Raw genomic sequence first — 25,718 nt, 5'->3', positions numbered from 1 at the left:
TGCGTGTGCTGAAACCCTTGTCAGGCCATAGAAGCAGGTGGCATGCTCCTAGGAACCTACCCACCTCCTGACACCGCCCCCATCCCCTCTGCCTTCTCGAGCTTGTTTCTCAGACCCCCTCAGGGGGTCCAGCACCATGCCCAACACCCATGCCTCTCTCTAGACAATGCCCAAGACTACCAGTGGATTGGCCTGAATGACAGGACCATCGAAGGGGACTTCCGCTGGTCAGATGGACACTCCTTGGTGAGTTCCGCCAGGGGCACTGGGGGGAGTTGGCGGCCCAGAGATGGGGAATAGCGATCGCCATAGAGAGGTGTATTCAGACCACATACACTCACTGAGCAGCTGCCGGTCTGGGAGCCCTGGGTGCAGGGACTGCGTCTCCGTCATCTCTGCCAGGACTGGGCCAGTCGAGGGCACCCTGGCATGAAGGAAGAGGGAGGTGAGGAAGACCATGAGGGAATGCAGACACACCACCAGAAGGGATACATGGGGACATTCGAAGGCTTCCTTGCCCACAGAGGACTCTGTCTACTAAAGGAGGCAGGCAGACAGAAAGCAACATAGACACCAAGGGACAGTGCACATAGTAAATGCTGCAGATCAGCAGGGGACGTCAGGGAAGGCTTCCTGGAAGAAGTGAATGGGAACAGGGTCGTGGGTGGGGGAAGGGGACTCTGTCCCATGGCGCAGCAGGAGGGAGAAGCCTAGGGAGACACTTTGGACTTGGGAGCCATGTCTCTACCATGGGGTCCTATCCAAACAAGGGAACATATGAGACCAGCCCCTGCTGGCCTGACTGGAGGAGGAGGGGCACAGACTCTCACCATCAGGGACTGAGAGGGTGGGGCCAGGCCTAGCTCCTTCGGCATCCTCACCCCTGCCTCGCCCCCACCCCACACCCCACCACAGCAATTTGAGAACTGGCGCCCCAACCAGCCCGACAACTTCTTTGTCAGCGGAGAGGACTGCGTGGTGATGATCTGGCACGAGAAGGGAGAGTGGAATGACGTGCCTTGCAATTACTACCTGCCCTTCACGTGTAAAAAGGGCACAGGTGAGCAGCTGCCCCAGAGGGGCCCTGCCCTGATAGAGTCACAGAGTCAAGACGTTAGGCTCCTGCTGTGGGACCTGGGGCAGGTGTCCTGGCTGAGGAAGTACCCTTACCCACCCAGCAGGCAGGGCTCTGGTCTGGGGGGGGGGGCTCTCCCAGGGTCCCCTCGTCCCAGGGCCAATGGCAAAAGCCACGCCCACTCCTAGGGAGGGTGAAGGTCATAGGCTAGGGGACAGACAGGCCCCTACACACACAGTTCCTCTGGTGCCAGCACAGAAAGTCACCCACAGTGACTTTTCTGGGTGAGGAGCCCCCCTCTTTATGGGGTCCCCTAGAGTGTCAGTTGTCAGGTCCCGATCCTCAGCTTGGAGTCTGTGGACATGGAGGTGCTGGTAGAACAGGCCCCTCTTATTCCCTCTCCTGGCCTTGCACCCTGCCCAGGCCTCCTTCTGTCCCAATGTTTTCATAAAGTCACAGCCAATCTGCCTGGCTCTTGCCCCCTTTCCCACCTTTCACCCTTCCTGTTGTCTTTCCCTCATCCCCTCAAGACCCTCCTTTTATTCCCACCCTGCTGCTCTAAATCACGGAGGAACCCAGACATCAGAACCCGTGGTTTCCAGACTTTTAGTTCAGCATGAAAATGCCTCTTTGCCAGCAGCCAGGGCTCGTGGCCGGGTGTCCAGGTGCGGTGCCCCTTCCTTGGGCTCTGGGCTGTCTCATCACAGCCAAAGGAGGGCACACGGGCTCATCACTTGCCTGGGTCATCTCGGGGGACCCTCCCAGAGCCCTTTCTCAAGAGCTTGTGTCCCTCAGTGGCCTGCGGAGACCCCCCTGTGGTGGAACACGCCAGGACCTTCGGCCAGAAGAAGGACCGCTACGAGATCAACTCGTTGGTACGGTACCAGTGCACTGAGGGCTTCGTCCAGCGGCATGTGCCGACCATCCGGTGCCAGCCTAGCGGCCACTGGGAAAAACCTCGCATCACCTGCACAGACCGTGAGCACTGCCACCCCCACCCCCCACCCCTCGCTGGGCACAGCATTCCATCCCATGACCCTCTGGGAGGGAGGGGTCCTGAACACCTGCTGTCTGCACTACCCCTGGGCTCATCACACTCACTCCCTCGGCCCTCAGGGCAGGCTCACTTTCACTGAGGACAAGGAAAAAGCGGCTGGTCTGCTTTCCTTTTCAACACTCAAAGCCCCTTTTAGCCCAAACTGGTGCCAAGAAAAATCAAAACCAGGGATGTCCAGGTGGCTCAGTCGGTTGTGTCTGCTTCGGCTTGGGGCATGATCCCAGGGTCCTGAGATGGAGCCACCGCATCGGGTTCCCCGCTGAGCCTGCTTCTCCCTCTCCTGCTCCCCCTGCTTGTGCTCTGTCAAATAAATAAATAAAATCCTCTTTAAAAAAAAGAAAGAGGGATCCCTGGGTGGCGCAGCGGTTTGGCGCCTGCCTTTGGCCCAGGGCGCAATCCTGGAGACCCAGGATCGAATCCCACATCGGGCTCCCGGTGCATGGAGCCTGCTTCCCCCTCTGCCTGTGTCTCTGCCTCTCTCTCTCTGTGACTATCATAAATAAATAAAAAAATATATATTTAAAAAAAATAAAATAAAAAATAAAAAAAAGAAGGAAAAGAAAAATCAAAACCAGAAAGTGGGTAAAGCCTCAGGTTACTACTTGAACCCATGGTTTCTGCAGGGAGGGGAGCCAGCAGAGGAGGGGCAAGTGGGGAAAGGTTAGGCTGCTCTCCCCCACCACTGCCGTGCTTCCTTCCTTCCGAGCTTTCAAGTGTTTGAGATTTTGCGGTCTCCCTTCCCCCCCAGCCTCCACTTACAAGCGCAGACTACAGAAGCGGAGCTCACGGGCCCCACGGAGGAGCCGCCCCAGCACAGCCCACTGAGAGGAGCTTCCAGGACGCACCCAGGATGCTGAGCCCAGGAGCCCCGCCAGGCTGACATCCCACATGGATGGTGTCCTCTTCTTGCCGCTTTCTGTCATATAAGGAATTCCATTAAAGAAGGAAAAAAAAAACAAATCCCACATTGTGTATGCACCCACCTCTCCCCACCCCACCCCCAAATCGCCAAAACCGCATCTGATTTTTCCCTCCTCGATGCCAAAGCAAAGCAAACCTATTGTAAGCCATGGACTGAGTTTAGAGACATTTCTCCAATCTCTCGTTGTGCCTTTCCAGGGACCAGAGCAGGGACAGGGGGAGAAGGGGAGGGGTTAAGTTAAATAAAGAAGATTATTTTTTGTTTCCTGACTTTATCCAAGAGCAGTGCAATCGTTGGTTATTTCACTCCAGGAAGAGTTAGGGAGGAGGGAGGAAGGGGCGTGAGGAGCTGGAACCTGACCGCAGCTGAATGTATTGGATGAAGAGCCAGGAGGGCGGCACCATCTCAAGAAGAGGCCTGAGGGCGAGGGGGCAGCTTCCACTCAGAGTGAGGGGGCAGGAGAGAGCCATCGAGGGATCTTCCGTTGTGTGGGGGTCGGGTTCCCTCCCAGGATCCCTCTTCCAGTGTCCACTCACCCAGGTCTGCCACCCTGAGCAGGTGTCCATCTCCGGCAGGGCTGGGTTTGGGGGAGTGCCGCCCCGCCCCTTCCCCCTCCCCCACACCCCCGGGACCGTGCAGGCACCAGAGTTCCGTGCACCTATTTATATTTTTGAAAACTGAAGATTATGATAATTATAATAATAAAGACATTGGAAGAGATCTATTTCTTTTCTTTTCCCTTTTTTTAAAGAGAAGGCAAACAGGGTCTGAGGTCTACAGAAGGGGCTCTTAGGAATGGGGGAGTAGTTGGGACATGTTTCAACCCAATGACCCAAACTAGGTGAATCTTTTCTGTTCATGAAGCCTGGAACAGTCACACCAGTCACACCAGTACAAATATGTTGTACTTCATATTTTTGTGAAGGTACCTGTGCATTTGATGGAGTGTGTGTGTGTGCAACAGCCAGTGGGTTTTGTGTGTGATTTATGAGTTGGCACATTGTCAAAAGACAAATGAGACATCTGGTTACTTGGCATAGCTTGGTTCTTTGATAGCTCATGCTCATATAGGGAATGGTTGGTACAGTGAGTCAAGAGCAGAGGTAAGGGGCACCTGGGTGGCTCAGTGGTTGAGCATCTGCCTTTGGTTCACGTCGGGATCCTGGGGTCCTGGGATCAAGTCCCATGTCAGGCTCCCTGGAAGGAGCCTGCCTCTCATAAATAAATAAATAAATAAATAAATAAATAAATAAATATCTTAAAAAAAAAAAAGGAGAGGCAAAATCAGGATTTATAAGAGGGAACACAAAACAGTTGCAGACAGCCTAGGAACAGTGAATCTTGCTTATGCATATTTGTGGTTAGCTAGTTCACTGGCCACTAGCAAGAAGGTCTGGGCATCCTGCTCTCAAGAATGGTGAAGGCTATTGATGAAAACAATTCCAATTGTTCTCCAAGAGACCTTGAGAGGACCCAGAATGTGCATTGGCCGGGCATTGGCCCCGCACTAGCCTGCTCCTTAGGAGGCCAGGTAGGTGCCACCCTGCTCATCACTTGCTCAGTGAGCCCTGGTGACTGTGTTTGTGAAGGCGTCTGGGTGCCAGCTGGTGCATGCTGGTGTGAGTTTGCTGGTATCTTTTTGGGTGTGCTTATGTATGCTGAGGATTCACTGGTGACTAGATACATGTGTCCAGATTCCCTACGAGTCTGGAGGCAATGAGTGAACAAAAGTAGGAGGTCCAGTGATGATCACATAGAAGGGGCTCAATAATTAGGTAATGAATGGATTCACTGGTGAGTTGGGACTGCAACTATGTGGTGTTCAAACTTGAGTCTCCATCAGAATCCAGAGGATTTGTGATAACACAGTTTCTCACTGAGAGAACTGAAGTTTGGCAGGTCTGGGGTGGGGCCCAGAGATTTGCATTTCCAATAATTTCCCAGGATTGCTGCCTGGCCACATTCTGAGAAGCAGGGACCCCACGTGAAAAACTGACTCTGTAACAGTGTGAACAGCAGAGGAATGCCTGAGCAGAGGCAGGTCTGGTTTCCCAAAGCTGGGGTGGGGACAGGGCGCAGAGGGGGAGACAGAGAGAGGGCCTATCTCTGAGATCCCCTGGGGCTGGGGACAGTCATGGCCTCCTCTGTGTCCTCCAAGGCACCTCCTAGTGTTCTGGGCTGACACTGACACCAGCCTGGGAGGGGAGACAGCGGGAACACAGGCCGGATCCTCCCACTGCTAGGCCAGCCACCAGAGGCAGGTCTCGGCCATCAGGCAAGCCAGAACCACAGCAGCTTGCAGGTGCAGCCCATGGAGCTCCCCAAAACAGAACTCCCCACCACTCTCCCTGGGGAGGGAGCTGGGCCCCAGGACTGAATGAAGCAGAAGGCCAGACACAGGGATGGGGGTGGGTGGTCACAGCACCATTTATTGTTCAGAGAAAGTACAGACACCTGAGGGCCACTCCCTGAGCAGGGAAAGATGAGAGAGAAAAAAATACACTCTTCGGAGAGAGAAGGAAAAAATGGAGAAATTTCTCTGTTTCCTGGGACTTCACATAGAAGTCTAGGGACCCGCTTCCAACCCTAGCTCCACAGCTGTGCTGATCTGGGCCAGCTGCTTCGCAGAGGAGGACAGGAGGAGGAGGAGGTGGTGGTGGAGGAAGAAGAAGAGGAGGAGGAGGCAGCAGCAGAGGCAGCAGGAGACCATAATGTCCAGGGCCCAGCTCCAGGGCCCCCCTGGACACCCTCCCCTCCCCCAGCCTGAGAAGAAGGAGGCAGGAGACTATGATGCCCCGTGCCTAGTTCCAGGGGCTCCCTGGTTACCCTCTCCTCCCCCAGGTTGAGGGGGAGGGGGAGTTGCAGCCACCATGTGTCACTGTCCACTCTGGGCACCAGCCTCCCTGGAGCAGGGAGCAGGGCTACATTCAGTGATGGTAGAGAGCACTTGTGGGCCCATGAACCTCCAATGTCCTAGAGAGAGGCAAGAGGGATTCCTGGGAGAGCCTTGGGGTGTCCACCTGAGCAAAGGGAAGATTTGGAATGTTGGATTTACAAAAAAACAAGCAAAAAGCAGTAATTAAAAAAAATTAACTTGAGAATAAAAACAATACAAAAAACTTGCCCCAAGCTGCCAGGGAAAACGAACCACTCAATAAATAGAGCCCGAGAGGGGAAGGACCACAGGGCGGTGCAGAGCCGGCGTGGGGACTAGCTCAGGAGTAGCGTGGCCGGTAGCAGTAGACGCCATACTCCCGGCTCTGCGGGTCTGGGAAGCCAAAGCTTCGGACCCCAGGCTCCAGAGGCCCGCAGTTGGGACGCGGGTGAACAACAGGGTAGCGGGCGCTGCCATCTGCCAGCCAGCCAGCATCACAGCGGTCCAGGCCCCGGAACTTCCAGGCAGCAAAGAGTTGGCCCACCTTGGCGATCTGGGCACCGTCTTCCTGGCAGGCCTCCTTTGCCTCTGCCAGGGTCAGCTTCTCAGGGTGTTCTAGGTAGTACACCTGCCCTGTGGGAAGGTGGGGCATGAGGGTTAGGCACTGGGTGGGGGGGAGGCAGCCAGAGAGGACAGTGGGGCCTGCAGGGACGGCAGCCCATTAGACCTCACCAAACAACCCTGGCGATCAGGAGCCCAGGGAGACATCAGGCTGTGGGCATTTGCCATGGATGCTTCTGGGAGGTACCTTCCCCATTCTGACCCCCTCTCTGAGAGCTTCATCACCCCTGCTATGGGGCTGGGTCCTTCCTGTCATGTCTGTACTCTACCTCACTCACCCTGGGTGGGCACCCCACCTAGCCTGGACCAATCAGGGTCTCTCACCCACTCAATCATTTACTGAGTACTGGGGCACTCGGTTGGCTCAGCTGGTGGAGCGTGTGACTTTTGATCTTAGGGTTGTGAGTTTGAGCCCCATGCTGGGTGCAGAGATGACTTAAAAATAAAAGTTTAAAAAAATCATTTACAGAGTACCTACTATGTGCCAGGACACTTTTCTGAATGCTTGTGATGTGACAATGAACCAATTTCTGTTTTTATTTATCTTCCCCCAAAATGATCCTCTTCACAAGGACGGGCTGTGCTTTATTTGTCTATGATGCCCAGCACCTAGTCTTGGCCCCAGCACGAGTAGGCTCTCAAAAAATATCTGATGAACAAGTAAACCAGTGATTGGTGTGAAGCAGCAGCAGAGCACTCAAAACTCTGCCAGGCGTGGCTCCAATGCCTTCAATGCCTACTCCAAGCCTCCAAGAGAAGATGCCAGCAGGGTAGACAGAGACCTCTCTGGATCCTAACACTTTCCAGATGCCACCTTCGGACCCCCAGGCCTGTGCTTGGCCAGTGCACTCACCCCTGAGGGCAGGAGCAAAGCAGAATACATCATAGCGGTGCAGGCGGTGGTGACGTGGGCCGTAGCTGCGCACACCAGGTGCCAGGCCCAGGCCACCGCAGGGCTGCCGGGCCAGCGTGATGGGGTACTGCACCGAGGCGTCCTGCAGCCAGCCTGCATTACACCAGTCCAGGCCCTCCTCCCAGGCCCGGAACAACTGCTCGAAGGATGCCACCACCGCATCCTGCTCCTCACACGCCCGCTGGGCCTCATGGAAGTTGAGCTGATAGCGCCCCTGAGGGTGCTGGTAGGGAAAGACCACACCTGGGGAGGGAGGAGAAAGAGGGGCTTGAAGGGGGTGGGCAGGGAAGGATGCCCACTGGGAAGGAGGCTCCCCTAAGCACACAGAGAAGCAAACCTGTCATCTCCTGTCCATTCTCCAGGTCCAAAGCAGAGTCTATGTCTGCCTTACAGCTCCCTCCTAGAACCAGGCTGGCACACAGCAGTACTCAGAAAACATTGATTAGCTTGTTAAGGTCATGAATGAATCAGCCAATTAACGTCCCCAACTCTAGAATGGGAATGCCACCTAATTCACAGGGCTGTTGCAAGAACCCCAGTGCTAGGGTCTCAATGTGTCCCCCTAGCTCATGTGCTGAAATCCCAAGGCCTAAGGTGATGGTATGAGGAGGTGGGGCCTTCAGGAGGCACTTAGGTCATGAATGAGATTAGTGTCCCTCCATAAGAGATCCCACACAGAGATCTCTCCCTGCTTCCACCATGTGAGGACACAGAAAGCAGTCTGTGACCTGGCAGAGGGCTCTCACCTGACCATGCTAGCTAGCACCCTTCCGCCCCAATCATATCCAGCCAGCATCAGGGATGAGGAACGGGGCCCCTCTGGTCACCATCTGGACTAGATAGGTGGATGCTGATGGTAAAAGTAAGTCCCTGACTTGCACTTTATCCTCATCTCCTCACAAGCAGGTAAAGGAGGCACTCATTTCATACTGTAGGGGATGGGGTATCTACCCACCCCACCCACAGCTAGGGCAGGGTGGGCCTGGAGCCAGAACACCATTCTCTATCCATCTCACCTCCTCCCTAACAGGTAGGAGAGGTATGAGGACACATAGCCCCATCCTAGAGAGAGAGAAGGTCAAAGTCACTAGAGATCACCCACAGGAGCCCACATACAAGGTCTGGCTAGTTTGGAGACCATTGAGCTGTGATTGTTTTTTCATGAGAAGATTTTTACATAAAAATCCAGAGATTAAAAAAGAAATCCAGAGATTTTGGGGTGCCTGGGTGGCTCAGTGGTTGAGTATCTGCCTTCAGCTCAGGGTGTGATCCTGGGGTCCTGGGATCAAGTTCTGCATCAGATTCCCCCACTCTGTGTCTCTGCCTCTCTCTGTGTATCTCTCATGAATAAATAAAATCTTTAAAAAGAGAAATCCAGAGATTTCAGAGAAAAATATATGCTTCTCTTATCAAATCAGAAAACCTGGCTGTGTGAGTCTGCTCCTGGCCCCAAGTAAGGCACTCCTCTGGGACATGATGAGGGCTCAGCCGTGTGTCCAGGTGCCCACCACTCCTGCCACCCACACTGGGCGGCCCCCTTGGTTTGTGCTGCCTGCAACCCTGCTGGAGTCTCAGCAGGGTTGCAGTCCTCCTGTTTTCCTCTATCTAAATAAAGTGTGAGCCAGAGGGAATATTGTGTTCTAGAGACCGACTGCCTGAGGTCAAACTCCTACTCTGCAATTTATGGGCAGTATGGCCTTAGGGAAGTTCGTTGACCTCCCTGTGCCTATTTCCTCATCTGTAAACCGGGGGTGATGGGATGCCTGGGTGGCTCAGTGGTTGAGCATCTGCCTTCAGCTCAGGGTGTGATCCTGGGGTCCTGGGATCGAGTCCCACATCGGGCTCCCCACAGGGAGCCTGCTTCTCCCTCTGCCTGTGTCTCTGCCTCTCTGTGTCTCATGAATAAATAAAACCTGTAAAAATATACATATTAAAGAAATAAGTAATTAAATGGGGGTGACGATAGCAGTAGCGTCACCATGGGGTTGTTTCAAGGACCACGTGCTGGTCTGAAGCACAGAGCTCTAGACGGTTTCTCGGGGCCCTCTCTCTCCATAGCCCAGGCCCCCCATATCCCCCTGCGCGTGGGGCCTCACCCCGTAGCTCCAGCTCCACCAGGCCACTCTGGTCCTCCAGCCCATCAATGACCTCACAGCGGTAACGCCCAGAGTCCTCCAGCCGCAAGTCCCTGATCTGCAGCGACACTTCGCGCTCCCCGTTCTGCCACAGACGCGCCCGGCCTCGGTAGTCTCCGAAGGAGCGGTGCCTCTGCCCGATGGCCACCAGCACATCCTGCTCTGGGGCCCCATTCTCTGACAGCTTCCACCACTTGATGCGTACAGTCCTCGGGGCCAGCAGGGTGGGCTCGTAGTGGTAGCGGCAGGGCAGGGTCACTTGGGCCCCCTGGTGGGAGAACAGGGTCTCCTCGGGTGTCTCTACCAACAGCTTCACCCCGTTGAAGACGCCTGCGAGAGAGGAGGTGCCAATGGGGATCTGCAGCAGCACACCCGTACCCCTGCAAGGGCCACCCTGAGCCTCATCCCCGGCTTCTGCCAGGCTCAGCAGTTGCCCATTGCAAGAATGGCCGTAATGCTGCACCCACATGCTCTGCATTGTGACTTTGTGGCCCCTATCAAGAGGGGACTCTATTTCCCCTCCCCCTTGGCTGGCCTTGCCACTTGCTTTGACCAAATGAATGTGACTATTCCACTGTGCCTGCTCTGAGTCTGGGTTCCATGAGGCTCTGCTGCTTTCACTCCACGACAACAAGCCTGGGCTCACCTGCTGGAAAAGGAGAGCCCACGTGGAGCAGAGACAAGCCCTCACTGACCTGTCCTACTGACTGCAGGCACAATTAAGTCAGTGAGCACAGCTGGGACCATGGACATAGAAGCCAATCCAAAATGCTGACCCATGAAATCACAAGCCAACCCCCCCCCCAAAAAAAAAAACAGCTGTTGTCTTAAGCCATTAAGTGTGTTGTGTGTAAGCAGCTAATTGACATAGCAGGCAATTTGAGCATCCCCGTATCAGGCAGCTGGCTAGGACTCAGATCTCCCTGGGGTCCTTCCCTGCCATGCTGACCACAGGAGAGCACAGCTTGCCCTTCACTTTTTGTCTCACCATTCTGATGTTCCCGAGATACCTAGAAACACAGGTGAGATGCGGCAGGACTTCTATAGGAGACCATACAGTAACACCGTACAAATAAACCCAGAGCCTACCATGGCGGCACAAGCACCAGGTTTATGGCTGAAGCTGGCTCATCTTTAACTTGAGACCCCATATAGCGGTCTCACTATCTCATGCTCGTGGGCCTGGACTTAGACCCCTGGAGGTACAGGGTGGGGGAGGGGTGTAGTCTCCAGGGTAAGGAGCTAGGAGGCTCCCTGCAGAGGCTTTCATGCCGAAAAGGCCAGGAGCTCTGGTGCAGTGGTTGTCAAAGTGGGGTCCCCAAGGCAGCAGCAGCAGCAGCATCACTGGGAACTTGCTAGAAATGCAAACTCCCAGACCCCACCCCAGACCTCCTGAATCAAAACCTCTGGGGGTAAGGCCCAGTGATCAGTGTTCTAACAGCTCTACAGGTGGGTGATTTTGCCAGTCACTCAAGTTGGAGAAGCCTGCTCTGGACAGGCTGTAAACACAGAGGCTTGGGGACCACAGGCCTGGAGTCAGAGAAGCCCGGTTTGAATCTTGGCTCCAACTCTCCACAAGCTAGTCTAGTCTAGAGAAATCAGCTGATTCTACAAACCACTCTCCTTATTTGTAGCATGGGGTAACATCAGTACCTATAGCTGGCTGTGGTGAGTCTCAACACAGATAAGTGTGACACCTGGCACATGGGAAAAGCTCAACGGACATGAGCCAGGACTATCATGTAGTGGCTTTGTCCTTTGTTTTCACCTAGTACACTTTATGGTTTTGATTTATTTGAGAGAGAGAAAGCACACAGAGCAAGAGAGAGAGCATGAACAGGGGTGGAGGGGCAGAGAGAGAGGGAGAAGCAAGCTCCCAATGGAGCCGGGAGCCCTACGTGGGACTTGATCCCAGGACCCCGGGATCATGACCTGAGCCGAAGGCAGACGCTCAACCACTGAGCCACCCAGGTGCCCCTCCTTCATGCTCTTTAGTAAAGCTGTGTTTGAAGCTTTAACCCGAAGAAGATGAGAATGTTTAGTTAAATCATAATGTCTCTGTATGACAAAACACTATACAGCCAGGTAAGATAACCTGGCAGCTGGATATCCACTCATCGGCCTTGGGAGAAAAATTGTATTCTATGAAGTGACACGGAGATTCCCAAACCACATGTAGAGCAAGAGGTTAAAGACAATTTTCTCAATCCTATATCAAAGGCTGGAGGGAAATGTTAGTAAGGTTTCCCCCAGGTAGGGGGGATTATTTGTGATTTTACACATATTCATGGATAGAAGTGGTAAAATTATGGGTAGAAAGTTTAAGTTTTTAAGTTTTCTTGAATCTCATTAAAGTCGGATTATTGGGACACCTGGGTGGCTTAGTGGTTGAGTGTCAGCCTCTGGTTCAGGGTGTGACCCCAGGATCCTAGGATAGAGCCCTGCATTGGGCTCCCCGCAGAGAGCCTATTCTCCCTCTGCCTGTGTCTCTGCCTCTCTCAGTGTCTCTCATGAACAAATAAATAAAATATTTTTTAAAAATAGAATAAAATTGTGATTATCTAACAAAATAAATTCGGTGGGGGGGGGGGAAGGTTGGAAGCCAAATAATGATGCCCCGAGATACCTAGGTCCTAATTCCTGGAACCTGTGAGAGTTACCTTCTATGGCAAAGAGACTAAATTAAGGATTGCAGTCACAAGTATCTTCTTAGAAGGGGGCCAAGCGAGATGTGACCCCGGGGTCAGAGACTGCAGTGACACAGCCACAGGCCCAGGCCCATCAGCAGCCAAAGGACACCGGGAGAGGTAAGGAACACATTCCCCCCACCCCTACCCCCAAGAGCCTGAGGGAGGCCGGGTCGTGTTCATCAAAGCAACCCTTCCACAAGCAGATCTCAGCACGGGTTCTGCAGATCTGTGTGCCCCGGGAGGCTGGCTCAAGTCTGTGAGCTTCGCTGTCCTCATCTATGAAATGAAATAATCCACGTTATGTGCTTTCGGGGCTGCAAGGACAGCCAGCACTAGCTTGGCCTGGTGGAGTCCTCACCGTGCTGGCTGTTAACCTTGCCCATATATCAGGCTTTTTGTGAGGATTGTCTGAAGCAATGCTGGGAAGGCAGCTAGAAGTGTGCCTGACACAAAGTAGGTGCACAACTGCTAACTAAAAAGTCACCTGCCCAAAGGCGCTGAGGTGGCTCAGCCAGTTAAGTATCTGACTCTTGATTTCAGGTCATGATCTCAGGGTTATGGAATCGAGCCCCATGCCCTGCACGGAGCCTGCTTGGGATTCTCTCTCTCTTTTCCTCTCCCTCTGCCCCTCTTCCCCAAAAAAGTCACCTGCCCAAAGCCATGTAGTTACTAAGTGGCAAAATTAAGATTCAAACTCACATCTGTCTAACCTCAAACATCCTTTCCACTTGGGACACCAGGCAGGGGCAATCACATGTAAGTTGGGTCTTGGAAAATGGGCAGGAGCGTCCCATTTTGGGAGCGTCCTTAAGTACAGAAGTGATTGTCTTTAAGCACATTTGGCTCCGATGCACTCCAAGCCCAAGGGAGTAGCAAACACAGAGTAACTGAACCATCCCTTGCACTCGTCTTAGAAAGGAGCCTGGCCTGCTACAAGGGCCCAGACAGGGAAGGGGCTACTGGCTCCACGCCCCATCCCCTGTCCCGGCCTGGAACCTGCATATCACAGCAGGATCCAGGAGAGGTCTCGGTCATCCCAGTGGAACATGGAGCCAGAGCCAGCCAGGAGCTGCCCACCTTCGTTGTGGCCATTGCCCAGGTTCCAGCCATTGGGACTGTTGGAGTAGTAGAAGCCATTGTAGAAGGGCAGCCCGGAGATGCAGGGCAGCAGGAACAGCAGGACCAGGAGCAGCAGGCCCATGACGCCAGGCACGGCCACAGGGCCAGGGTGTCTGGGGCAAGGCTGGAGTCTGGGGCAGGCTGGAAAGAGGAGAAAATAAGCCAATTAGAGAAGCCTGCTGCAGGGGGCCCGGGGACCCCTGGGTTCCAGCACTTGTTCACTAGCTCAGTGGGTGATTACGGAGCATCTTCTGTCTGGCAGGCCCAGGGGACTGCAGGCCACAGGCAAGACGGGCAGTAAGCAAGCCAACAAAGCCGAGGGAGGGGTTAGGAGGAGGCACCTAGTCCGCAGAGAAAATTATATAGGGCAATAGGACAGGATCAACAGTTTCAGATGGCATGTTTGAATTTGCAAGGTTGTGAGCAGGATTTTTTTTTTTTAATTTATGATAGTCACACACACAGAGAGACAGAGAGAGAGAGAGAGAGAGAGAGAGGCAGAGACATAGGCAGAGGGAGAAGCAGGCTCCATGCACCAGGAGCCCGACGTGGGATTCGATCCTGGGTCTCCAGGATCGCGCCCTGGGCCAAAGGCAGGCGCCAAACTGCTGCACCACCCAGGGATCCCATGAGCAGCATTTTTTAATGACATGGAGAAAACCAGACGACACAATCTCAGGATGTATTTGTTTAGCAAGAGGAGTTCTGCATTGTCAAGCTTCTGTTTCCATCCAGAGAGATCTGCAGGGGTGACGGGGAAGTCACAATGCAAAATTTGTTTCTTACCCTGAGTCAAGGTCAAAAAAAATTTTAAGCACCATGCTTAGGGTACTTCTAGGGGCCATTCCGGTTTCAGAGGACATGCAAATAAAACAGGCAGCTAGCCCTGTTTTATAGCCCATGGGCTATAGTTAGTTTATTTGGTTTTTAAAAAATATATTGCATTTCAATATTATATGGCGATTACCAAGTTTTCTTGGTGCGCACACCCTCTCCTCCCTTGCTGTGTTTTGCAGCCAAGGCTAATGCCTCAATCACCTCCTCCTCACCTCCCCCCCACCCCCTCATTGCCATTTGTTGAGTGTTTAATGATTAAAAGACCAGCAGACTTGGAGGGACTCTAGTGCAGAAAAGGGACAGAGTCCTGGGCAGGGAGTCACGAGCTATATGGGAAGTGCAGACATGGGGTACAGAAAAGACACAAAGGCCCAGAGACCAAAGAGAACATGTGGTGGGGCGGGCGGCGGTGGGGGGAAGGGGGGGTCCTGGGAATGTGCTGGAAGTACTTCCTTTGTGTGTTTCTCTGCCCTGATCCTGGGATGGCTTCTCCCAGCACCCTGGCCTCCGGCTTTCAGTGGGATTCAGCCCCGGGGGTTTGGGGGAAGCACCCACAAGAGATGGGCAGGAGGGAGAAGCTTCATCTCTGGAATACTGTGTCTCCTTGTGACCACAATCCTGTTGGCATCTCCTCATCCTCACCCCAGCACCTGCTCTTGTGAGGTGTGTAACATTGTTCCCTCCCCTTATCCCTCTGCACCCCCAGGCTTCGAAGGGTGACTGCCATTGCTCATGTCTATGTCTTCCACCCCCTCGTTCGATGCCCCCATCCCTGAACTCTAGAAGCCAACCATTCCTTCCTTATTAGAGTCTCTTTATTGGAACCACCCAGGGTGAATTCTGCTTCCTGCCAAAACCCTGGCTGATAAAGGGGAGAGGTGGTGAGAGGGGTCAGCAGGCCGAGGTGAGCAGCTAGATGCCCTTGGGTATCTGGCCCAGGCTTTTCCCTCTCTCCTTGGTCCCAAAGGCCCCGGGGTGCCAGTGGTGGCCGTAAGCAGAAGAGCCACAGGATCAGAAGAACATCTCAGAAACACGCCTCCAGGGGCGGTGTTGACGGTGAACCTGGTGGGGCAGGAAGGCCAGGGTGGCAGCGGGCATCTGGAAGTACAGCTATGATTACCATGTAGCAATGTGGAAAAATGCTTAGGGTATAATTTAAGATGGACAAAGCAGAACACCAGAATTGCCCCTCTGCTATGATTGCAAGCCTGTGGCCCCATGAATGCCTGTTGTATGAAAACCAGAATGGAGGGAAGAGCAAAGAGACAAGGGAAGGAGGAGGGTGGGAAGGGAAAAGAAAAAAAGAAAAGAAATGAGGCGCCTGGATGGCTCAGTTGGTTAAGTGTCTGACTTTGGCTCAGGTTGCAATCTTGGGGTCCTAGAGTTGAGCCTCACATCAGGCTCAGGGTAGGCAGGGAGTCTGCTTGCCCCTCTCCTCTCCCACCTGAACCTGGCTCGTGCTCTCCCTGTCTCTCTCGATAGATCTTTTAAACAAAAAAGAAAGGTGAGAAAAGCATGGAATCTGTAAGGAAAGGTGGTGAGATTCGAGCAGAGAACCTTCTTGTTTCGGAAACAGTTAGGAGCCCTTGCTGGAAAGGAAGGAGCAGATGTAGAATAAGCTGACAGGTAGAACCCATTGCTCCCTTAGGCCCCTTGTGGAGATCCTGAGGCCCAGACCCACCCTCTGTGCCGTGTACTACAGTAGGACACTGTCGGCCTGAGGTCTCACTTCTCATCCAAGAGGAGTCCTCAGGCGACACCCATAATGCCTCACGGGGACTTGGATCTGGGCAGCCCAATCAGACAACCTAATAAAGAAGTTCGGAGGTAGGAAGATCTGGGTTCAAATCCCATCTCCACTACTTACAAGCCTTGTGATTCTAGGCAGGTTTCCTCATTTGCGAAATGAAGTTCATAAAACTCACCACCACATATTTTTCACCCATACGTCTACTTCTTTCCTATGGTAGCCTGGTTCTAGATCGCGCACGATCAGTCAGCTGAAAGCTGTATTTGCAGTCTCCCTCTACAGCGAGGAGAGGCCGTGGGACTTGTGCTGGACCATGGCAGGGAGCAGAAATAACACGTGCCTCCTGCAGGTCTTGTGTTAAAATAGGGATAGCTCTTCCTGGTATTCTCCTCCTCCACCTGCTGGCCACCAGAGTAGCCACCTTAGTCTCAGAAATGTAAACCATGGGTTGAATGGCAGAGCTGCCCCATCAGCCCTGGAACTCCCCCATCTGCACTGTGTCATGAGAGAAACAAAGTCTTATCGTATTTAAGTCACCACGTTTGGAGTCTCTTTGTGAACACAGCTTAGCCACACTTGGACTGCGATCATGGGCATAAAAATAGTAACAGCTGAGTTTAATGAGCACGTACTACCTCATTTACTCCTTATCACAATGCCTGGAGGTGGAACCTCTTAGTATCCTCATTTCACAGCTGGGAAAACCAAGGCACAGACATATTAAGTCATCTGGCCAAGGTCATACAGCAAGGACATGGTGGAGTTGGGATCTGAACCCACTCCAGCTCCAGAGCCTGGAATGACCATGTCAAATTCAGGGAGGTGACATGTGCAGAACACACACCTCAGAGCCTGGTACACAGCAGGACCTCATTGGAGATCATTTCTTTTCTCTTCCTGAGGTCTCTCATCTGGAACCAGGAAGGAGAATGAGGACCAAGAGGCTGTTGATACTGAGCTGGATGTCACAAGGCCCACCTTGTCCCTGGCTACCCGCAGCCTCCTCACAGCAGTTCATCAGGCCCAGATGCCCTCCTATGAGAAAGGGCTTCCCTGGGATGAGCAAATGGAGGTGTTTCTGCCACTTATGTGCCTGAAACAAAATGCATATTTTTGCATTAAATGCATTAAAAAATAAGGTGAAGGGAAGAATAAGGTTGGGGCCAATCATTCAAAACCTATGTGAGGCACCTGCATGGCTCAATGGCTTTGCATTCGCCTTTGGCTCAGGGTGCGATCCCAGAGTCCTGGGATCGATCAAGTCCCGCATTGGGCTCCCCACAGGGAACCTGCTTCTCCCTCTGCCTATGTCTCTGTCTCTCTGTGTGTCTCTCATGAATAAATAAATAAAATCTTAAAAAAAAACATGCAGCTTTGTAACCAGAGTGTTAATAAAACCAGGAACAGTCCTAATAAACACCACCAGTACTGTTCACTCTCCACTGACCTTGGCACCCAATGCCCTTTGCAGCCCTCAGCACAGGGACAAATGGTTCCTCCTTTGAGATGTAGGTTTCTGGGGGCATTGGATTCCAAGAGAAACCAGAATTAAGAATTAAGACTCTGATCCATCCAAGGTGGAGCCATCTTCTTCAATCATTTTTGTTTTTTAACTCAAGGGAAATGTCTTTGCAACTTCATCATGCGATTTCTACATTTATCAGAAAACTTTGTGAGAAGCTGCCAAACAGGCACCTCTCTCTCCCCAAACCTATTGCATCCTTGAGTTGAGATGGTGCAAGTTTGGATCTTGAGAGCTGGGACAATTTGGTAAGAAGGGATGCTGCATTATCCAAATCTATTTGGTTCCTGAGTTTTCAACACTGAACAGCAAGAGCCTGGATAGGGAGAGACATTTGTATGTGTACTTTCTGCAGGGACTGTCAGCACTTATCTTAAGGAATCCAGCACTTGCAAAAAGCTTCCTCTTTGATTGTGAGAAAGCCTGTTATGGCCACTCCAATACGTCAGCATGTTGAGAAAAATCACTGCCGGACCAATGCGGTGTTATGCTGACATCAGTCCCCCATTGTGTTTATCAATCGTGATGAAGTCATTCATTCAGAAACGTGCACTGAGGCAGGAAAAACCGTGGCATCTTCTGTGTCTTCCAGCGAGCTCCTAGGTACCCCTTCCCAGCCTCAGAGACCCCACCCAGCACATGCTCCCAACCTTGAGCCTGGGCATCACTCACTCCCTCGGTTTTAAAGGGCTTCCATGTCCAACAGCTCCCTTGACCCTTCTAAGAAACCCTCCTCCCCTCAACTGCCAGTCAGCAAGAATTTTATTCTCCCCAATTAATCCACAGGTAAACAGAGGCACCAAGACGTGAATTGTCCAAAGGTCACATGGCCGAGAGGGTAGAGGCAGGGCCCTGTTGTAAACTCTTCAGCCAGCCCCCTTGAGGATCTGTCCTATATAAGGACTGCCTTCCATGTGACAATGCATTTGCATGGATGATGTCACTGTCTATCAGTTTCACAATGTCAAAATTTTTATCTCCATTGTACAGAGAAGGAAACTGAGGTTCAGAAATGCTAAGATGCAGGGTGCCAAGGTGGCTCAGTTTGTTGGGCATCTGACTCTTGGTTTTGGCTCAGGTCCTGATCTTGGAGTCATGGGACGGAGTCTGTTCCCCGGGCTCCACGCTCAGCAGGGAGTCTGCTTGAGATTCTCTCCCTCTACCCCTCCCCTCCCCGCAAAAAATAAATAGGAACACCTGGGTGGCTCAGTGGTTGAGCATCTGCCTTTGGTTCAGGTTGTGATTCCAGGGTCCTGAGATCCAGTCCTGCACTGGGGTCCCCACAGGGAGTCTGCTTCTCTCTCTGCCTGTGTCTCTGCCTCTTTCTCTGTGTCTCTCATAAATAAATAAATAAATATCTTTTAAAAATAAATTAATAAAATTTTTTTTAATTAATAAAATTTTTAAGAAGAAAAGAAATGCTAAGTTGCATGATTAAGGTTACCCAGGTAATAGATGGGCTGGAACATGGCCTCACTCACTCAGCAAGTATTTATCAAACATCTGCCATGTGCCAGGCACAGTTCTCAGCGTGCGGGAAACATCACAAGTCCTGCCAGAGCTTACATTCCAGGGAGGGAAACAGACACCAAATAGGATATGGGACATCCGTGTTGTCAAGGTGCTACATGTGATAGAGGAGGCTGAAGCAGGGGAGGGAGGTGCTTGTGGAGACAGGATGGATTGGGAAGGATTCCCTGAGAAGGAGACTAACTGAAATTGTGAGCTTTGAGAATCCTAGGGAAAAGCATTCCAGGGGAGGGAACAGCCAGTGCAAAGGCCTTTGGCAGGAACAGTTTGAAATCCAATGAGGAGCAAGAGGGAGAGAGGTGGGACAATTTGGTTGTCCACCATGATGCAGCACTGAATGAAAGGCACTGACACGAATCTGATTTACATTCTAAAAGAGCCATGCTGGCTATCTTCCTACCCCAGCTCCAGATAGTGTTCTCATCCTTGGCTCCTCCTTTCCAGCTAAAAACAGCCTTAGTTTTTTTTGTTTTTTTTTTTTTTTTTTTTTTTTGTGTGTGTGTGTGTATGAAAATAAGATTTATTTGAGAGCACATAAGCAGGGCAAAGGAGAGGGAGAAGTAGAGTCCACGCTGAGCAGAAAGCCTGATGTAGGCTCTATCCCAGGACCCTGAGATCATGACCTGAGCTGAAGGCAAATGCCTCACCGACTGAGCCACCCAGGTGCCCCCAAACAGCCCTAGTTCTCTTCATTACATCTGGCCCTTCTCTGGTCTGGACACCCACCTTGGTCTGCTTTCTGGTTTGTTAACCCTACTGCGGGGACTCCTGGTTGGCTCAGTCAGTGGAGCATGTAACTCTTGATCTCAAGGTCATGAGTTCGAGCCTCATGCTGGGTGTGGAGCCTACTTAAAAAACAAACCACCACCACAAATGGAGAGGTGTGATTTGGTCCACACCCCTCTTTGCTGGATGCTAACCCAGCAGTCATGCAACTTTAGAATGAGGGGAGGGGTGCCAAGAAAAACAGTGAGTTCTGAAGGAAAGATTGACCTTGTATCCAGGAGCTATGACCCAGGTGGAAGCTGGCCGGCTGCTCTTCGGCCTCTCTAGAGAGCAGGGGTGCAGCACACAAAGCCTGAGGTATCCAGTTAGACTTGTCACCTGCTGGCTGGATGTTTTGATTTCTATGAACAGAAGTTTCCCTGCCTCCAGAACAGACTAATAAGGAAGCTCAGAAGTTGAAGATAAATGACCACCCTGAACTTTAGGTGACAGTATAAAGCTGAGACCCAGGTGTGAGCCAGCAGTGGCAATTGCTACTTACTGCCACCCTGCCCCAGGCCCATTTCTGACCACTAACACTCAGGGAAGCCATGGTCAACCTCAGCTCCCTGACCCTGGCTACCCTGGCCTCCAGCCCCTCAGAGCTACCACAGAGGTGCCATCAGCTGGAAGGCCCAAGATCCAGTCCAACACAGTCATCTCAGCTGTGGGAGGCTCCCCATATCAGCAGGAGCCTTGCCTGGGCAAAGATACACCTGTACCCTGCTGTGTGACCTTGGGCAAGTTACTCAACCTCTCTGTGCCTCCATGTCCTCATCTGGAAAAAAAGGCTAGATACTCACTCTAGGGCTGTGATGAGGATTATATAAGATGAATCATGTCCAGCCCCAACATATGGCAGTTGCTAATACGTACTGGCAGAAGAACATACTGGCAAATTTCAGGTTCTCGAATGAGACTGGTCACGAGGATTCAGCTCTGATTCCCCCAGTTACTAACAGTCTATCAGTGGACAAGTCTCTGAGCTTCACTTTCCTCATCTTGTAAGATGGGAGTCACAACAATTACAACCAGAAAACATTTCTGTAAAAATTAAGGGAGAGAATGTCTGCAAAGCACTTAGAATGCTGCCTGGCAGAAGGGTAAGCACTCACAAAATATTAGTGGTTATTACTATTGCTTTTTCAAAAAGACTTTATTTATTTACTGGAGAGAGAGAGACAGAGAAAGTGAGGGAGAGCACAAGTGAGGAGGAGAGGGGGGAGCAGGCTCCCCACTGAGCAGGGAGGGAGCCTGATGTGGGCTGGATCCCAGGACTCTGGGATCATGACCCTCCCGGAAAGCAGACACTTAAAACTGACTGAGCCACCCAGGCACCTCCCGTTACTGCAGTTGTTAACAATTCACAACCTGCAGTCTCGGCTTATTTCTGTGGATCTTTGTCCCCTCTCACTGCCTAGAGCAGCCACTACTGCCTTCTCTTTACAGTTGGTGAAACGGAGGCCAAGGGTGGGGAGGTGAGTGAGGTACCAAAGTTGTATCTTTGGTAAATAGGCAGAGGCTGGAGAAAGTCCAAGTCCCCTGGCCGCCCATCCTTTGCTTTCCCAGCACCCCTTGCCTCCGCCCCCCTCCCCACCGCAGAATGAGCGGAACCCCAATTCGGAGGAACTGGGGGGCGGGGCCCAGGCGCTCCTCACTTGCGAGGCGGAGGGTAGAGTTCCCCCATCCACCAGCAGGGAGCAGCATCGCCCCCCCCCCCCCCCCCCCCCCCCGGTCTCCACCAGCCCCAGCTCCCGGTGAGGAATTGGACTTCGGTGCCCGCAGTGTAGACGGGGCTCATCGGCGCCTTTGAAACCCGCGGCCCCCGGAAAGTAGGAGCGGAGGCGTTTCCCACCAGCACCCGCAGCCCGCTGGCCCACGCAGGGCCTCGGGGGGAGCCAGGGCGCCTCTCCATCACCTGCCGCACGGAGCAGAGCCACGGCCGGGGCGGCGCGGGGCGGCGCGGGGCGGCGCGGTCCAGGCCGGGTCCCAGGCTGCGGGGGCACCCGGGGAGTCGGTGACACAGCCGGCGGGGCCCGGCGCCCGCGAGGGCTCCTCGCTGGCCGCCCACCGACCCCGGATTTCTCCCCGAGCGATCCCGCCTTCCCCCAGCGCGCCGTCGCCGCCCTCCCTCTGCGCCTCCGCGCTCGCAGCCGAGGGAGAGACCGCGGGGAACCTGGGCCTGAAAGCGCCGGGCATCCTGCCTCTCCCCGGGACAGCGGCGGGGCGGCAGAGGCCAGGAGGCGCAGGTCCCGGGCTCCCGCGGACCCCGCGCCCGACTCGTGCTCGGCACCGTGCGCGGGGGCTGCGGGACCCCGACCCGACCCGACCAGACGGGCCCGGGGCCACGGGGCTGCGCCCGGCGGCGGCCTCTGGGGCATCGGGTTCCGCTGGGGCCGTGCCCCCTCGCGGCGCGCCCGCGCTGCTCCCCCAGCCGCCCCCGCCCCCGCCCCCGCCCCCGCCCCCGCCCCGGACTCGCGCCCGGAGCGCGCCCCCGGGGACATCACGCCCCAGCTCCGCCCCGGCCCCGCGGGGCCCAGCGCCTCCCCCTGCCCCGACGCCGCCCCAGGAGGCGGGGGGCGCCCCAGGAGCCCGGCCACCCGCAGCCACGTACCGTCCCCAGGCGGCCCTTGACGGCTGCAGCGCTCCCAGCCTCGGCCGTCAGGGCCCCGGTCGGAGGAAGCGCGCGGATTCGGGGGATCTTGAATGCCCTGAAAGGAAGCGGCTGCGGACAAACCCCCGCGATCCCGCCGGGCCAGCCCCTTAAAGGAACACACGCCCCTTTCCCTCCCAAGGGCTGAGCCCAAAGGAAGGCGTTGCTGCCTCCTTGGGCCGGCTCCAGGCGGGCCGGGGACCACCTCCAAACCTCAGAGAGGCTGGCGGCGCCCTAAAGGGAAAGACCAGGAGTTCCAGGTCACATCTTGAAGAGGGTAAGTGGGAGATGGAAGAGACGCGTTATTGAGGCGGGACCGTCCCATTAGACCACTCCGGTTTACCAAAAACAGTGGGACTGAACAAGGGGAGCCCTCTCCAGCACTCTGCAAGTGGGCTGTGGCCGGCCCCCACTTTCAGGAGCAGGAAGGGCAAGCGTTCTGTATGCTTACCCTCCATATAAGGCAAGGGGGGCACTGTGCTCCCTCCTGCCCATGATTTTAGTCATCATGAAATCTCCAGGCAGACTGTTAGGTCAGTGTTGGGCATAGGGACACAAGGACGCTGACCCTAGGAGGTGGGGCTTGAAACAGCGGTCTTGGGGGAAGGGAAGGCAAAGTTAGGGGTGTCCAGCAGCCAGCAGGGGCAACCAGGCTTCTGACTAGTGCTCCTACAGGGGTAGGAAGACAATCCTGACATCCAGCAGGCACCACCTCCCAGGACTCCTATTTGGACAGGGTGTTTTGTTTCTGGCCTGGCCAAAAGGGGTCCTGGGCTGGACAGTTTCCCTCAGCAGAAAAGCCAAGAGGTCCTTCAACCCTGGCAGGGAGAAAGGCCACAGGTCACGGGGTCAAGTCCAGAGCCTATTCCTAGACACACTTCAAAAGCCTGAGTGCATGCATGTGCATATACGGTGTGTGTGTGTGTGTGTGTGTGTGTGTGTGTGTGTGTGTGTGTTACACAAGAGCCAGGAGGATGTCAGAGCACAAGGAGCTGCAGTGAACTAGAAGGTACATTGTGTCCAAAGTGAATGCCAGGCTTCAGAGACCTGTCTGACCTCTGCATGGAGATGGATTGGAGGAGAAATAGACTCAAATACCAATTAGGAAACTCTTGCAAGCTTCTCTGACAATGATGTGGACCATGTTTGAGGCCTCTAATGAGCCAGGCTTTGCATCCAGGTATCCTCTCCATTAGTCTCCACAAGGCCATGGAGCTGGTCCTATTATTTCCATTTTACAGATGAAGAAATTGAGGCCCAGAGAGATTTAGGTAGATTGCCTAAGGCCACTTAGAGCCAAGATGTGATCTGGTTTCCCAGCTTGGGACCCTAAGTTTCTAATGACCCCACTCTTTATAAACCAGAATTGGAAAGGAGACCAGACTCCTGGGAGACATGAGTCACCAGGTCTCAGTGCTGACACCCACACATGAAGGGGGAGGGACCACAGCAGGAAGAAAGTCAGTTTTGCCGCAGCAACACAAGTTTCATGCTCTGGACAGCATGAAACTCCACCACCACCACCACCACCACCACCCACCACCACCACCACCCCGCTGGCAGGTGGAATATCAGTACTGGCTCCCCAGACAGTGGTTAGGAACAAAAAAAGCAAATTTGGGGAGGAGATGGTGAATGCGTGTGGAAGTAGGGGAGGCTGCCCAGGAGAATGAGGAGGGTCAGGAGTGAAGGCCCCAGGCTCTCCAGAGGGGCACTTTCAGAAGGCTGTGGCCAACTCATCCGAGGCTACAGAGATGAGCAGAAGGGCATGGGTGGCTTAGGCCATTCCAGGGTAGCCTCAGGGCTCCTGGGCCTGGTGGGGACCTCATGACTACAGCTGATGAGACTGGCCCAGAGCAAACATTCAATGCCATGAACAGGGATTGGTGGACAGTACAAGTGAGGCTCCCAGCTTCCCCTGATACAAAAAGGCTCAGAGACGCGGCTTGTTACTGGGGAGGTGGAACCATCCTGAGGCACAGGTATAGAGGAAAGAAGCTTCTCCACTGTCCGCTAGTTCCCAGAAGAGACCAGAACAGGGCTGTGGATGGAAAATGCTACCAAAAGTGAGTGCAGAGGTCAGCAACCACCTGGAAAAACTGACTCCAGACACATAATCCATGCAGCTCCAGGGAAGAGATCTCTGATACAGGAAGGAGTGGGCTGAAAGATCCCCAGGGGTAGGGAGCCCCAATCCCCTGTTCACTCAGAGACCACAGCCCGGGCCTTTTATTCTGTCCTTGCCCAGCTAAGAATCCCTGGCAAAGGCAGCTCTCAGGAAGGAGTCACTTCCAGACTAATTTTCCTCATGAAGTTCCAGCAAAGCCACACCCTCACTTTGGCAGCCACGTGGCCCAGATCTGCTACCCAGAGGCGCCTGTGTTTATCACAGCATGGCTCCCAAAGTTTGTTCCAGAAAATTCACCTGGTACCCCACAGTCTGGGATACTAGGGTGGCTTCCTACATTCCCTTCCCAGCTAGTCAGTTCCTCCTCTACTTGCCAGCAACCCTTCCCAGATCACCAGGATGCTGGCCTGTACTGCCCCCCACCCTCCCCCGCTGGCTACTTCCTGATGGTCCCTGCATGGGGGGTAAGGTGGTAAGGGCAGAGGGGTACAGCCCCCTGCAGCCCTGCCAGTAGCCTCCCAGGAACCAGTGTGCTCAGCCAGGAGGCCTCGTGATGATTTCCTTCCCACCCTGGAGCCTCCCACAGGTCTGCAAGCAGCCCAGGTTCTCAGAGTTTCTAGCAGTTTCTCCAAGGCCACCACTCCAGATGCAGAGAAATTGCCAAAGGGGAAAACCAACAGCCTCAGCACTAGTTGTCCTGGTGCCGGAAGACAGCAAAGGCATTCGTGGAGACAGCCTCTGTGTCACGTGCCCCCCGGGCCCCTCACCTGGTAGAGCTACGGGCTCCAGGGCAGTGTGGGTCTGGCAGGTGGCAGTGGAGAACTGAGGGCAAGAGATCGGGCCTCGGAAGTGGGACTCCTCAGAGTCTCCTCCCTTCTCCTGCTGTTAAGCTCTCCACAGCTGGCAGGTAAACAAGAATGCTGGCCTCTGGGAGGACCGAGGGCCCAGGGTGGGGGCGCCAGCCCAGGCCAAAGCCCATCTGGACGGAGCAAGTGATGAACCAATAAACCACAGCAAGAGTTTCAGGGGGTGATATAAATATATTTTGGAAGCTGCCTGTGTACTCTGGGGTAAAAAACTAGCACAGAAGGTGCCCCCCATGCCCACCCACCTCTACCCCTCTCTC

General features: G+C 53.8%; 2 protein-coding genes across 5 annotated transcripts in view; one reads left to right on the top strand and one right to left on the bottom strand.

The window, feature by feature from the left end:
* ACAN (aggrecan) overlaps positions 1-3,660 on the top strand; it is a 62,534-nt gene extending 58,874 nt beyond the window's left edge. The window contains exons 16-19 of the mRNA XM_055326550.1: positions 164-246; positions 916-1,060; positions 1,871-2,053; positions 2,881-3,660. Coding sequence (XP_055182525.1) covers positions 164-246; positions 916-1,060; positions 1,871-2,053; positions 2,881-2,957 — 488 coding nt within the window. The 3' untranslated portion in view covers positions 2,958-3,660. The remainder of the gene's footprint in view (positions 1-163; positions 247-915; positions 1,061-1,870; positions 2,054-2,880) is intronic.
* A 1,797-nt stretch (positions 3,661-5,457) lies between these two features.
* Positions 5,458-25,694, bottom strand: HAPLN3 (hyaluronan and proteoglycan link protein 3). Of its 4 annotated transcripts, XM_055326471.1 has the most exons (6): positions 22,426-22,579; positions 13,366-13,548; positions 9,560-9,928; positions 7,404-7,706; positions 6,474-6,562; positions 5,458-6,074 (listed from the first exon to the last, which is right to left on the bottom strand). In XM_055326471.1, exons 2-6 carry the CDS (start codon positions 13,487-13,489, stop codon positions 5,982-5,984), a joined length of 978 nt encoding a protein of 325 aa, XP_055182446.1. In that variant the 5' UTR covers positions 13,490-13,548; positions 22,426-22,579; the 3' UTR covers positions 5,458-5,981. The 4 variants fall into 4 exon arrangements, with proteins under 4 accessions (XP_055182446.1, XP_055182445.1, XP_055182443.1 ...); XM_055326470.1 differs by lacking the exon at positions 22,426-22,579 and adding an exon at positions 25,360-25,694 and having other exon boundaries at positions 5,458-6,562; XM_055326468.1 differs by having other exon boundaries at positions 5,458-6,562; positions 22,426-22,578.
* Positions 25,695-25,718: the final 24 nt, after the last annotated feature.

Source organism: Nyctereutes procyonoides, unplaced genomic scaffold, assembly GCF_905146905.1.
Source record: "Nyctereutes procyonoides isolate TBG_1078 unplaced genomic scaffold, NYPRO_anot_genome, whole genome shotgun sequence".
Classification (NCBI taxonomy): Eukaryota; Metazoa; Chordata; class Mammalia; order Carnivora; family Canidae; genus Nyctereutes; species Nyctereutes procyonoides.
This window is presented reverse-complemented; position numbering and strand designations above follow the sequence as displayed.

What these genes read in the sequence shown, in the direction of transcription:
- HAPLN3 (XM_055326470.1), bottom strand. Translation starts at nt 13,489, where the DNA reads ATGGGCCTGCTGCTCCTGGTCCTGCTGTTCCTGCTGCCCTGCATCTCC. An exon ending in GGTGGAGCTGGAGCTACGGG is followed by an intron (nt 7,707 to 9,559) that starts GTGAGGCCCCAC and finishes CTCCCTCCCCAG; the next exon opens with GTGTGGTCTTTCCCTACCAG. An exon ending in CTTTGCTCCTGCCCTCAGGG is followed by an intron (nt 6,563 to 7,403) that starts GTGAGTGCACTG and finishes ACCTTCCCACAG; the next exon opens with GGCAGGTGTACTACCTAGAA.